The sequence below is a fragment of the Leptodactylus fuscus genome, chromosome 2, assembly GCF_031893055.1.
Source record: "Leptodactylus fuscus isolate aLepFus1 chromosome 2, aLepFus1.hap2, whole genome shotgun sequence".
NCBI lineage: Eukaryota > Metazoa > Chordata > Amphibia > Anura > Leptodactylidae > Leptodactylus > Leptodactylus fuscus.
In genome coordinates, this window is record NC_134266.1 from 97,665,463 (window position 1) to 97,679,754 (window position 14,292).

The 14,292-nt window shown below is 44.3% G+C and overlaps 1 protein-coding gene across 1 annotated transcript in view; it reads right to left on the reverse strand.

The window, feature by feature from the left end:
* Positions 1-14,292, reverse strand: part of LOC142194917 (glutathione S-transferase Mu 1-like) — a 32,570-nt gene that overhangs the window by 1,217 nt on the left and 17,061 nt on the right. The window contains exons 5-7 of the mRNA XM_075264357.1: positions 10,320-10,420; positions 9,738-9,833; positions 9,531-9,641 (exon numbers count right to left, since the gene is read on the reverse strand). Of these exons, the coding sequence (XP_075120458.1) occupies positions 9,531-9,641; positions 9,738-9,833; positions 10,320-10,420 (308 nt within the window). The remainder of the gene's footprint in view (positions 1-9,530; positions 9,642-9,737; positions 9,834-10,319; positions 10,421-14,292) is intronic.

Sequence of the window (14,292 nt, forward strand, 5' to 3'; positions counted from 1 at the left end):
TGTCAGTGTCAAAGGTATGGGGTTAGGGGCTAGGCTGTAGGGGGTAATGTGAAGTTTAGGGGCTTGCTATGGTCCAAAGTGTGTGAGATTGCAGAGATGGTGATGTCAGTTTGTTTTTTGTGGGGTTCGTGTGGAAAACGTATGTGAGTTATTGTGTGGAAAAGTAGCCTATTGCGCAATCGGGTGTATTAACTATGTTTGTGGAAAATTTGAGCCAAACCGGTGGAGCAGGTTTTGTGTGATTGACTGCCAAACATCCAAAGTCACAAACCCACAAGAGTGGATAAGGAGGTCTAGAGACAGATCAATGATTATGTGTGGATACTGGATAGCAAACTGGAGTTCAGGTTAGAGTTGTATGTAGGGGAAAAGTTGAGGATGGTCTTGCGTGAGATGGGAGTTACAGTAGTCTAAGCGAGAGTTTATGAGGGCACTGACAAGCATTTTTGGTTAGAAAGGAGTGGATTCAATTTATGTTCTTGAGCTGGAAGTGGCAGGTGGGGTTAGGGGCTTGGGTGTGAAGGCCTGAAGGAATTATTAGAATCAAAAGATAATCCAAGGCAACAAACTTTTGGGATTGAGGCACTATTAATTTTGATAGATAGGTCAGGTAGTGGGCCGGTGTCTGATGGGGGGGAGGGGTGAGATGATAAAGTCAGTTTTCTCCATACAGAGTTTGAGAAAGCAGTAGGAAATGAAGGAGGCTATGGCTTCTAGACACTCTGGACAACAGATCAGTAACGTCTGGGTCAGAGACAGAGATCTGAGTGTCGATGTAACAGTGGTATTTAATACCATGGAATTCTATGAGTTGGCTGAGGGTTTAGATGGAAAAAAGGAAACATTCCAGGACAGAGCCTTGATGCCCTATATTGCAGTCTATGGGAGATTCACTACATAGCTATTGAGGCTGGTCATAGGCTATAATACTATGACATGCCTTGGAGCCTTCATAAGAACAGGTCAGCTCCCGCGATATCGCCGCATGGGAGCCAACCTGCAACGTTAAAGGAACGGGGCCGATGGAGACCGGCCCCGGCGGTTATTTTTTACCTTTGGGGGTAGGTTTGGTCCTGCCCTGTTGAATACATCTTTAAAAACTCAGCATCCACTGTACTACTACAGCAGATGTTGGTAAAAGGTTAAGGGCCTTGAATTATCCATAATTTTTGAAAAAGTGGAAAGAAAAAAGAAAAAAAATGAATACTATATTTTAGGGACTTATTCGTAACAATATACCAATTAATTCTTCAGTGACCTAGCTACTGTATAGGTAATAATTTAGATTTTATTATTGTTCTGTCCATGACACTTCATATAACACCTGGGGAGAAGGTACTATGGACTTCATGATATCTCACTTGCCTAGGTTTTAGTCTCTGCTTTAGATACCTGGCAAAGTAGTTTTCCCCCCATTTGCATATAAATAAGACAGTTTACTGATAATGACATCTGTACCAATGCAACAAGTTACATGAAAGTCTTCAAAAATAATGGCATATTTGCAGCCCGCATAAACATCTCTACAAGGTACTGTGATTAGGTTTATTCCCAATTTACTGCTGACAGACTCCCTATTTATAAAAGAAAAAAAGAAAAACCCAAAAGGGTAAATTGAGCTCTACTATTACATTTTGTGTAGACCGTGAAGCATCGATCACAAACATGAACGGCCCCTTTAAGTAAAACATTTCAGACAAGAAGATTTAAAATAAGCAATCCAATGTCAAACTAAGTACAATCTACTAAAATTAAACAGGTCCTTTCATGTCCTCGGGCACATGTGATTTTATATACCGCTAGAAAGCCTCCTGACAGTACTCGTACATAGACTAGTACTGGGGAAAGGGGGGTCATGGCTGGGCGGTAAGGAATGCCCTCTCACAGTATAGCGATACACACAGTACTGTCAGGAGGGGCATTCCCAGTTAGACCATCAGGAACGCCCTTCTGACAGTGAAGAGCGTCGGTAACAGCACCGATAGCTCTTCCCCAGGACACAACGGGAAAGCTGATGAATTCAGCACTGTTGGCTTTCTAGCGGTATATAAAACCGCATGTGCCCGAGGACATGAAACATCCTCTTTAACTATTTCAGTTTGAGCGGTTGACAGTCAAGTGTTCATTGGTCAGGAATATTTCCCAATGTAAACCTCCAACATATATACATCGATATACAGTGGTATCCATTACGGAGAGGCTTGCATGTTAACGTACACCATGCGATAAAAGTTAACCAGATAATTCTGTATGGAGTAATGAAGCCTATTGACAGACCAGACAGAGGCTAAAAGAACACTTTTTGGCATCTGTCAAAAAAGGGGAGGCTTATGGATATTTTTGATGTATGCAGCAGCAATTACAGCTTTCATTTTTCAAGACCAGAAAACAACAAACATAATAAATGCTGTAATGTGATTGTTATGAGCAAAAAACATGGTTTTCAGTTAGAAATTTCCCACAGTGCAAACTAAAAAATAAGACTTTGTTTAAGCCTTTGGCAACTAGTCACAATGCAGCTTTATTTTCTCAAGAGGGAAATATGAAATGAAAACTGTGCTGAGATTGGTTGTTATAGGACACAGAAGTCTTACTTTTAAAATGTCATAAATCTTCTACACACAGATATCAAAAGGTAGACCAGCAATTGTCACGCAATAAATCAATCTCAAGAAAGCAACTGGGGCTTATGCAATGCAATCTATTTTTTGGTTATAGGTCCTCTCCCCCCTCCAGCCAGCATCTCGGTGCAACAGCAGAAGAGAATAGCTGCAGAGACAATGATAAATCACTGTCTGTGCATAAACTATATGCAACTCCAGAGGGAGGAGTAGCATGGACTTCTGTCCATGTTATTCCCACTCCTATCAATCAGAGTGCACATATATACTTACTTTATAGCACTATTCTTTTGCTCTTTGATTGTCATATAGAGGTATAACATAAGTCCGAATCTAATCAGAGGTGTTATCTAGAGATGAGCGAACAGTGTTCTATCGAACACATGTTCGATCGGATATCAGGGTGTTCGCCATGTTCGAATCGAATCGAACACCACGTGGTAAAGTGCGCCAAAATTCGATTCCCCTCCCACCTTCCCTGGCGCCTTTTTTGCACCAATAACAGCGCAGGGGAGGTGGGACAGGAACTACGACACTGGGGGCATTGAAAAAAATTGGAAAAAGTCATTGGCTGCCGAAATCAGGTGACCTCCATTTTAGACGAATAGTGGATTTCAAATCCGGGTCATATGAGAATGTGAACTTTGTGACTATGAGACAGGGATAGCTGTACAGGCAGGGATAGCTAGGGATAACCTTTATTTAGGGGGGAATGTTATTAAAAATAACTTTTTGGGGCTCTATCGGGTGTGTAATTGTGATTTTTGTGAGATAAACTTTTTCCCATAGGGATGCATTGGCCAGCGCTGATTGGCCGAATTCCGTACTCTGGCCAATCAGTGCTGGCCAATGCATTCTATTAGCTTGATGAAGCAGAGTGTGCACAAGGGTTCAAGCGCACCCTCGGCTCTGATGTAGCAGAGCCGAGGCTGCACAAGGGTTCAAGCGCACCCTCGGCTCTGATGTAGGAGAGCCGAGGGTGCACTTGAACCCTTGTGCACCCTCAGCTCTGCTACATCAGAGCCGAGGGTGCGCTTGAACCCTTGTGCACACTGTGCTTCATCAAGCTAATAGAATGCATTGGCCAGCGCTGATTGGCCAATGTATTCTATTAGCCTGATGAAGTAGAGCTGAATGTGTGTGCTAAGCACACACATTCAGCTCTACTTCATCGGGCTAATAGAATGCATTGGCCAGCGCTGATTGGCCAGAGTACGGAACTCGACCAATCAGCGCTGGCTCTGCTGGAGGAGGCGGAGTCTAAGATCGCTCCACACCAGTCTCCATTCAGGTCCGACCTTAGACTCCGCCTCCTCCGGCAGAGCCAGCGCTGATTGGCCGAAGGCTGGCCAATGCATTCCTATGCGAATGCAGAGACTTAGCAGTGCTGAGTCAGTTTTGCTCAACTACACATCTGATGCACACTCGGCACTGCTACATCAGATGTAGCAATCTGATGTAGCAGAGCCGAGGGTGCACTAGAACCCCTGTGCAAACTCAGTTCACGCTAATAGAATGCATTGGCCAGCGCTGATTGGCCAATGCATTCTATTAGCCCGATGAAGTAGAGCTGAATGTGTGTGCTAAGCACACACATTCAGCACTGCTTCATCACGCCAATACAATGCATTAGCCAGTGCTGATTGGCCAGAGTACGGAATTCGGCCAATCAGCGCTGGCTCTGCTGGAGGAGGCGGAGTCTAAGGTCGGACCTGAATGGAGACTGGTGTGGAGCGATCTTAGACTCCGCCTCCTCCAGCAGAGCCAGCGCTGATTGGTCGAGTTCCGTACTCTGGCCAATCAGCGCTGGCCAATGCATTCTATTAGCCCGATGAAGTAGAGCTGAATGTGTGTGCTTAGCACACACATTCAGCTCTACTTCATCAGGCTAATAGAATACATTGGCCAATCAGCGCTGGCCAATGCATTCTATTAGCTTGATGAAGCAGAGTGTGCACAAGGGTTCAAGCGCACCCTCGGCTCTGATGTAGCAGAGCCGAGGCTGCACAAGGGTTCAAGTGCACCCTCGGCTCTCCTACATCAGAGCCGAGGGTGCGCTTGAACCCTTGTGCAGCCTCGGCTCTGCTACATCAGAGCCGAGGGTGCGCTTGAACCCTTGTGCACACTCTGCTTCATCAAGCTAATAGAATGCATTGGCCAGCACTGATTGGCCAGAGTACGGAATTCGGCCAATCAGCGCTGGCCAATGCATTCTATTAGCCCGATGAAGTAGAGCTGAATGTGTGTGCTTAGCACACACATTCAGCTCTACTTCATCAGGCTAATAGAATACATTGGCCAATCAGCGCTGGCCAATGCATTCTATTAGCTTGATGAAGCAGAGTGTGCACAAGGGTTCAAGCGCACCCTCGGCTCTGATGTAGCAGAGCCGAGGCTGCACAAGGGTTCAAGTGCACCCTCGGCTCTCCTACATCAGAGCCGAGGGTGCGCTTGAACCCTTGTGCACCCTCGGCTCTGCTACATCAGAGCCGAGGGTGCGCTTGAACCCTTGTGCACACTCTGCTTCATCAAGCTAATAGAATGCATTGGCCAGCACTGATTGGCCAGAGTACGGAATTCGGCCAATCAGCGCTGGCCAATGCATTCTATTAGCCCGATGAAGTAGAGCTGAATGTGTGTGCTAAGCACACACATTCAGCACTGCTTCATCACGCCAATACAATGCATTAGCCAGTGCTGATTGGCCAGAGTACGGAATTCGGCCAATCAGCGCTGGCTCTGCTGGAGGAGGCGGAGTCTAAGATCGCTCCACACCAGTCTCCATTCAGGTCCGACCTTAGACTCCGCCTCCTCCAGCAGAGCCAGCGCTGATTGGCCGAATTCCGTACTCTGGCCAATCAGCACTGGCTAATGCATTGTATTGGCTTGATGAAGCAGTGCTGAATGTGTGTGCTTAGCACACACATTCAGCTCTACTTCATCGGGCTAATAGAATGCATTGGCCAGCGCTGATTGGCCGAATTCCGTACTCTGGCCAATCAGCACTGGCTAATGCATTGTATTGGCTTGATGAAGCAGTGCTGAATGTGTGTGCTTAGCACACACATTCAGCTCTACTTCATCGGGCTAATAGAATGCATTGGCCAGCGCTGATTGGCCGAATTCCGTACTCTGGCCAATCAGCACTGGCTAATGCATTGTATTGGCTTGATGAAGCAGTGCTGAATGTGTGTGCTTAGCACACACATTCAGCTCTACTTCATCGGGCTAATAGAATGCATTGGCCAGCGCTGATTGGCCGAATTCCGTACTCTGGCCAATCAGCACTGGCTAATGCATTGTATTGGCTTGATGAAGCAGTGCTGAATGTGTGTGCTTAGCACACACATTCAGCTCTACTTCATCGGGCTAATAGAATGCATTGGCCAATCAGCGCTGGCCAATGCATTCTATTAGCGTGAACTGAGTTTGCACAGGGGTTCTAGTGCACCCTCGGCTCTGCTACATCAGATTGCTACATCTGATGTAGCAGTGCCGAGTGTGCATCAGATGTGTAGTTGAGCAAAACTGACTCAGCACTGCTAAGTCTGCATTCGCATAGGAATGCATTGGCCAGCCTTCGGCCAATCAGCGCTGGCTCTGCCGGAGGAGGCGGAGTCTAAGGTCGGACCTGAATGGAGACTGGTGTGGAGCGATCTTAGACTCCGCCTCCTCCAGCAGAGCCAGCGCTGATTGGCCGAATTCCGTACTCTGGCCAATCAGCACTGGCTAATGCATTGTATTGGCTTGATGAAGCAGTGCTGAATGTGTGTGCTTAGCACACACATTCAGCTCTACTTCATCGGGCTAATAGAATGCATTGGCCAGCGCTGATTGGCCGAATTCCGTACTCTGGCCAATCAGCACTGGCTAATGCATTGTATTGGCTTGATGAAGCAGTGCTGAATGTGTGTGCTTAGCACACACATTCAGCTCTACTTCATCGGGCTAATAGAATGCATTGGCCAATCAGCGCTGGCCAATGCATTCTATTAGCGTGAACTGAGTTTGCACAGGGGTTCTAGTGCACCCTCGGCTCTGCTACATCAGATTGCTACATCTGATGTAGCAGTGCCGAGTGTGCATCAGATGTGTAGTTGAGCAAAACTGACTCAGCACTGCTAAGTCTGCATTCGCATAGGAATGCATTGGCCAGCCTTCGGCCAATCAGCGCTGGCTCTGCTGGAGGAGGCGGAGTCTAAGGTCGGACCTGAATGGAGACTGGTGTGGAGCGATCTTAGACTCCGCCTCCTCCAGCAGAGCCAGCGCTGATTGGCCGAATTCCGTACTCTGGCCAATCAGCACTGGCTAATGCATTGTATTGGCTTGATGAAGCAGTGCTGAATGTGTGTGCTTAGCACACACATTCAGCTCTACTTCATCGGGCTAATAGAATGCATTGGCCAGCGCTGATTGGCCGAATTCCGTACTCTGGCCAATCAGCACTGGCTAATGCATTGTATTGGCTTGATGAAGCAGTGCTGAATGTGTGTGCTTAGCACACACATTCAGCTCTACTTCATCGGGCTAATAGAATGCATTGGCCAATCAGCGCTGGCCAATGCATTCTATTAGCGTGAACTGAGTTTGCACAGGGGTTCTAGTGCACCCTCGGCTCTGCTACATCAGATTGCTACATCTGATGTAGCAGTGCCGAGTGTGCATCAGATGTGTAGTTGAGCAAAACTGACTCAGCACTGCTAAGTCTGCATTCGCATAGGAATGCATTGGCCAGCCTTCGGCCAATCAGCGCTGGCTCTGCCGGAGGAGGCGGAGTCTAAGGTCGGACCTGAATGGAGACTGGTGTGGAGCGATCTTAGACTCCGCCTCCTCCAGCAGAGCCAGCGCTGATTGGCCGAATTCCGTACTCTGGCCAATCAGCACTGGCTAATGCATTGTATTGGCTTGATGAAGCAGTGCTGAATGTGTGTGCTTAGCACACACATTCAGCTCTACTTCATCGGGCTAATAGAATGCATTGGCCAGCGCTGATTGGCCGAATTCCGTACTCTGGCCAATCAGCACTGGCTAATGCATTGTATTGGCTTGATGAAGCAGTGCTGAATGTGTGTGCTTAGCACACACATTCAGCTCTACTTCATCGGGCTAATAGAATGCATTGGCCAATCAGCGCTGGCCAATGCATTCTATTAGCGTGAACTGAGTTTGCACAGGGGTTCTAGTGCACCCTCGGCTCTGCTACATCAGATTGCTACATCTGATGTAGCAGTGCCGAGTGTGCATCAGATGTGTAGTTGAGCAAAACTGACTCAGCACTGCTAAGTCTGCATTCGCATAGGAATGCATTGGCCAGCCTTCGGCCAATCAGCGCTGGCTCTGCCGGAGGAGGCGGAGTCTAAGGTCGGACCTGAATGGAGACTGGTGTGGAGCGATCTTAGACTCCGCCTCCTCCAGCAGAGCCAGCGCTGATTGGCCGAATTCCGTACTCTGGCCAATCAGCACTGGCTAATGCATTGTATTGGCTTGATGAAGCAGTGCTGAATGTGTGTGCTTAGCACACACATTCAGCTCTACTTCATCGGGCTAATAGAATGCATTGGCCAGCGCTGATTGGCCGAATTCCGTACTCTGGCCAATCAGCACTGGCTAATGCATTGTATTGGCTTGATGAAGCAGTGCTGAATGTGTGTGCTTAGCACACACATTCAGCTCTACTTCATCGGGCTAATAGAATGCATTGGCCAATCAGCGCTGGCCAATGCATTCTATTAGCGTGAACTGAGTTTGCACAGGGGTTCTAGTGCACCCTCGGCTCTGCTACATCAGATTGCTACATCTGATGTAGCAGTGCCGAGTGTGCATCAGATGTGTAGTTGAGCAGAACTGGCTCAGCACTGCTAAGTCTGCATTCGCATAGGAATGCATTGGCCAGCCTTCGGCCAATCAGCGCTGGCTCTGCCGGAGGAGGCGGAGTCTAAGGTCGGACCTGAATGGAGACTGGTGTGGAGCTATCTTAGACTCCGCCTCCTCCAGCAGAGCCAGCGCTGATTGGTCGAGTTCCGTACTCTGGCCAATCAGCACTGGCCAATGCATTTCTATGGGGAAAAGTTAGCTTGCGAAAATCGCAAACTGACAGGGATTTCCATGAAATAAAGTGACTTTTATGCCCCCAGACATGCTTCCCCTGCTGTCCCAGTGTCATTCCAGGGTGTTGGTATCATTTCCTGGGGTGTCATAGTGGACTTGGTGACCCTCCAGACACGAATTTGGGTTTCCCCCTTAACGAGTTTATGTTCCCCATAGACTATAATGGGGTTCGAAACCCATTCGAACACTCGAACAGTGAGCGGCTGTTCGAATCGAATTTCGAACCTCGAACATTTTAGTGTTCGCTCATCTCTAGTGTTATCCTCTGTAATACCCCTCTCAACATAATCAGGAAGTTCATTGATAATGTGACCCAGATGTTTACTATTGTCTAAATTACAGAACCAAAAGAGTTGCACCAAACACTTACATAACACATACACAAAATCCTCAATAAAGTTTATATTTGACACTGAAGCATAAAGTAAAATATGGTGACTGCCTCTCTAGCGAAATCCTTTACACACTAAAATGTTTTTTATGTATCCCCTGTAAAATCCTTTTCTTGTATTCAATTGGGGGACACAGCACTGTGGAAAATAGACCTGGCCACTAAGAGGCTGACATTCGGAATAACAAAAGGGCTGGTCTATACCTTCTCCACAAACACTATGCTGCTAGTTTGTACTGCAGGAGAGAGGCACAAAGAAGAACAGAATAACCCAAAAATGAACCCGGGGCAGGAACAACAAGGGTGGGATCTGTGTCCCCCAATAAATACAACGAAAAAAGGATTTTACTATGGTACATATTCTTGTCAAACAAAATAAAAAGAACACACCGCAACAGGCAGCCATTTACCTCAAATCTTGCAAGAAAGTCCTGCAAGTTCTTGAAATTTTGCAAGCAGGTAGGATCCAAAATTTGGTGTTGATCCAGGACATCATATATCAGAAAATCTGCAAGTGTAATCTTTGAAAAGAAAGATAAATACATTGTATAAATGAAAAGACCTGCAAATATTTACAGTAAATAAAAAAAAAAAATACTCTCCTGCAGTGTATTCACCTTGTTCCCAACAAACCAGTGTCTTTCCCCCAAAAATCGAGAATATCTTGCCAATGTGTTTGGTAGCTTTTCAAGGTATGGTCCTCTCAGTTTTTCCTAAAGAAAATTAAGTTACAGGATAATTTCTACATGTTTTTGAATCCATTATTTTAAAAAAATAAAATACATTATAGATTAGTAAAATGATATCTGAATGTGGAAATTTGAATGCCATCCAATAGCTGGACCATGTAGTGTAATATTCATTTATTCATATTTATGTAACAAGGTGCTCAATACCAGAGGTTCTTTATCATAAGCATTTTCAGAAATATCCAGTGATAGAATCACCAGGTAGTCTTAAAAAATGTTAGATGTTCAACAGAGCAGCATAGTCGCTATATTTATAAAATCTGAAGAATTGTATGTACTGTTCTCATTCTATGAATTGTCCAAACACCAACAAAGCAATAAAATTAGTGAGAATTTCAGTGACAGTGTATATATTGACCATTGTCCAATATTATGCAGTTAAACCATAACTTATGAAGCTATAAAAGATTTGTAAGGAAAAGATTTTTTTCTAGCTCAGGATATACTTACAAATTCAGGGTTATATGAAAGAAGAGCAATCTGCATCCGAAAATCCATAAGTTCATTTTCAAACAGTGACACAAAGTTCTTCTCATTTTCAGTATTTCCACCTATAAATAATACAATAAAGTAAAAATATTTCCAGCGTTGCTTAAAGAAATCTTGCAATTTGAACTTTTCTCACCAAGCCTAAAACACATTGACCTGTTTCCTATAGACCATGGGGCCATAGACTTGTATGGAAGATATCTAGGAATGCTCTGTGACCTGGGCAGAGGTCATTGCATACAGAGAAGTAGATAAGCTGTTAAATCCTCCACTGTGATTGATGATCACAGCTATCATGAATATGTCGCAAGGAAATGATGATTTGATCAAATCCCGGAAGATGTTAAAATAACAAATCTGTTGGGTCATTTCCCTAAAGAAAGTCAGTGATTTGATCAAATCCCTGAACTGTTTTAGTGAAATGATGAAATAATCTTGTTTAACCCCTTCCCGACATACGCCGTAATAGTACGGCGAGTGTCGGGTCTGTAACTATGGCGACCGCCCGGGAGCCGGGCGGCCGTCATAGCCGCCGGGTGTCTACTGCTTTAAGCAGTAGACAACCGGCTCTCATGCCTCCGATCGGTCCCCGGACCGATCGGAGGCATTAACCCCTCCGGCGCTGCTGTCAAAGGCGCCGGAGGCGCCATTTTCCCGGCGGCGCATGGGCGCCGCCATTTTGGCAAGGATCGCCGGCTCCTGGAGCATGCTCCAGGGCCGACGTCATGTTGCAGTGACAGCCGGGAGCCTTGTTAAAGGCTCCCAGCCGGTCTGCCAATTCTCTCTTTTGCAGGCTGGTGTATACAGCCTGCAAAAGAGATGATGCTTTTTTGCAATGCATTGCAATGCATTAGCATTGTAATGCATTGCATTAGTGATCAGACCCCCTGGGGTTCAACACCCCTAGGGGGTCTAATAAATGCAAAAAAAAAAATATATATATAAAAAAAATATATAAAAAAATATAAAAAGTATTAAAAGTTCAAATCACCCCCCTTTCCCTAGAACAAATATAAAAGTAGTTAAAAACTGTGAAACATATACATGTTAGGTATCCCCGCGTCCGAAATCGCCCGCTCTACAAATCTATAAAAATATTTTTCCTGTTCGGTAAACGCCGTAGCAGGAAAAATAGTCAAAAGTGCCAAACCGCCGTTTTTTCACTGTTTTAATTCTGATAAAAATTTGAATAAAAAGTGATCAAAGCAATAACATTTCCCGAAAATGGTACCACTAAAAAGTACACCCGGTCACGCAAAAAAAGACGCCCTATGCATCCCCGTACACCTATGTATAAAAAAGTTACGGCCGTCGGAATATGGCGACTTTTAGAAAAAAAAAATTTTAACACCGTTTTGGAATTTTTTTTAGGGGTCAAAATGTAAATAAAACCATATAAATTTGGTATCCCTGGAACCGTACCGAAACACAGAATACAGGGGACATGTCATTTTGGCTGCACAGTGAACGCCGTAAAACCAAAGCCCGTAAGAAAGTCGCAGAAATGCATTTTTTCTTCAAATCCACCCCATTCTGAATTTTTTTCCTGCTTCCCAGTACATTATATAGAATAATTAATGGTGGCATCATGAAGAAAAAATTGTCCCGCAAAAATTAAGACCTCATATGACTCTGGGAGCGGAGAAATAAAAAAGTTATGGGGTTTAGAAGGAGGGGAGTCAAAAACGAAAAACGAAAATCAAAAAATGCCATCGGCGGGAAGGGGTTAAGATATGAAAAGTATTGATTTAGTAAAGCAGCATTATTAAATGTAGAGTAGGTAATACAACAATAGTCATTGAAGCACAAATTATTTATTCAAAACTAATTAACATAACAAATAGGTACTTAAGGTGATTTTGTTTTAGCACATACCTCCATAACATCGTAATTTTACCTTAATAGTCCTGTGTATGTGTCCGTTGTAGTGTAAATACTGCGACTAAATTTAAATTGTTCAATGACTGAAGATTTTTCTATCCTTTCGTGAGTCCACAAAGGTTTTATCATGCCGCTTGTTCAAAACACATCCTGATAATTTCATTAAAGGGGCTCTATCATTGGGAAAAGTCATTTTTAACTAATCACATCCTTGCATAGCCTTTAGAAAGGCTATTCCACACATACCTTTTGTATGTAAATTGCCTCAGTAGTTTTTGAATGAGCCCGTTTTTATTCATATGCTAATTAGCCTCCAGCCAGTACAGGAAGTTCCCGACAGCCTCCTATCTGCTATTCTCTCCTGTGTGTGCAAGCAGGAAGCTCAGTCATCAGCAGCAGCAGCCTGTGCTGAACACATACATAGGAAAGAATAGCAGAGGGTGCATGATGAGACTTCCGGGGTGCACCAAGAGGCTATCTAGCATATGAATAAAAAACTACTCATTCAAAAACTACTGAAGTGATTACATACAAAAGGTACGTGTGGAATAGCCTTTTTAAAGGCTATGTAAGGATGTGCTTAGTTAAAAATTACTTTTTCCAATGATAGAGCCCCTTTAAACTTTTCTTCAGATACAAATTTGGTCAGAGTTTGATTTTTTTTACTATATTTGAACCCATTTTTCACGTGCGTCACGTCAGAAGAGCGGCATGCTGACTGGCACAGACACTGAAGGGGAGCGGTGAGGAAATGGGGGAGTGGTAACAAGCAAAACATAGAACTTGTGTTATTTCCAGTGAGTTTTTTTTTAGATCTGAACCCATTTTTTGTGTGCGTCACATCAGATGCAAGGCGCGGAGCAGTGAGGTAAACCTGGTTTCACACAGGGTTTTTTGGACAGGATTTTGATCTGGAATCCACCTCAGAATCCGGCTCAAAAAAACCACCTCCCATTGGCTTCAATGGGATCTATTCACTTCCTTTTCCTGTGAGCGGTTTCTTCCCACTCGCAGGAAAAAGAAGGGACCTGCCCTTTCTTGCTGCAGATTCCGTGGCGCGACACTCCCTCCCAACTAGGCCTAATCCAGAGCAGAATACCGCAAATTTTGGAATGCCACGACACTCGTGGCTAGCTGTGGAAGGCGCTTTTTGGTCCGGATTCTGAGGCGGCTTCCCATGTAAAAATCCTGTCCAAAAAAACCCGTGTAAACCCAGCCTCAAGGGGGGAGTGATAACAAGAGAAACATAGAGCTGTGCGACTCCTGACTTGTGTTATTTCATCATTTCACTAAAACAGTTCAGATATTTGATCAAATCACTGACCCAACAGAGTTGTTATTTTAACATCTCCTGGGATTTGAACAAATCCCTAGTTTCATCATTTCCCTGCGACATACAGTATATATAGATTACACACAGACTCCACCAGTGTGCTGCAGAATTTAAGGACTTTGTTTTTTAACCTTTTCGCTGCCAATGGTCTCTGGAAATTTTGCACCTCCAGTAGCCAAAGCAATTTTCACAGTTTTGACATGTCTGAATAAAACGCATATTTCTAAATTAAATGTTTGTCAAAGACCCCCAGACCAATATATTTTCTGAAAGCAGGGAGCCAGTGGAATATAGCTTGAACGGTTCTATCTTGGAATGCTACATTATACTTATATACATATGAGTTAAAGTTTTTTTTCTAAAAAAAATCCAAAATTCCAAATTTCTGACCTAAACTCTACCACATGCAGGAATATACTGACATAATTTCTTTAGTATACTAAAGTCTAAGGTGCCTTTAATTCATCAATACTACATATATGTGACTAAACTCCCTTTAAGACCCTAAAAAAGTGCACCTCAAAATCTTGATTTTGGCCTTAAATGTGAAAAAAATAGTAGCATGAATAAAACATGCCACCACACCAGAAACAATTACTAAACCCCATAAACCTATATATTTCCAAACAGCAGACACCATGGCGATCATAAAAATACCATCTAGCTTATTATACTCACAGCCACCTTCATGCAACTTTTTATCAAACATTGATTTTTTGC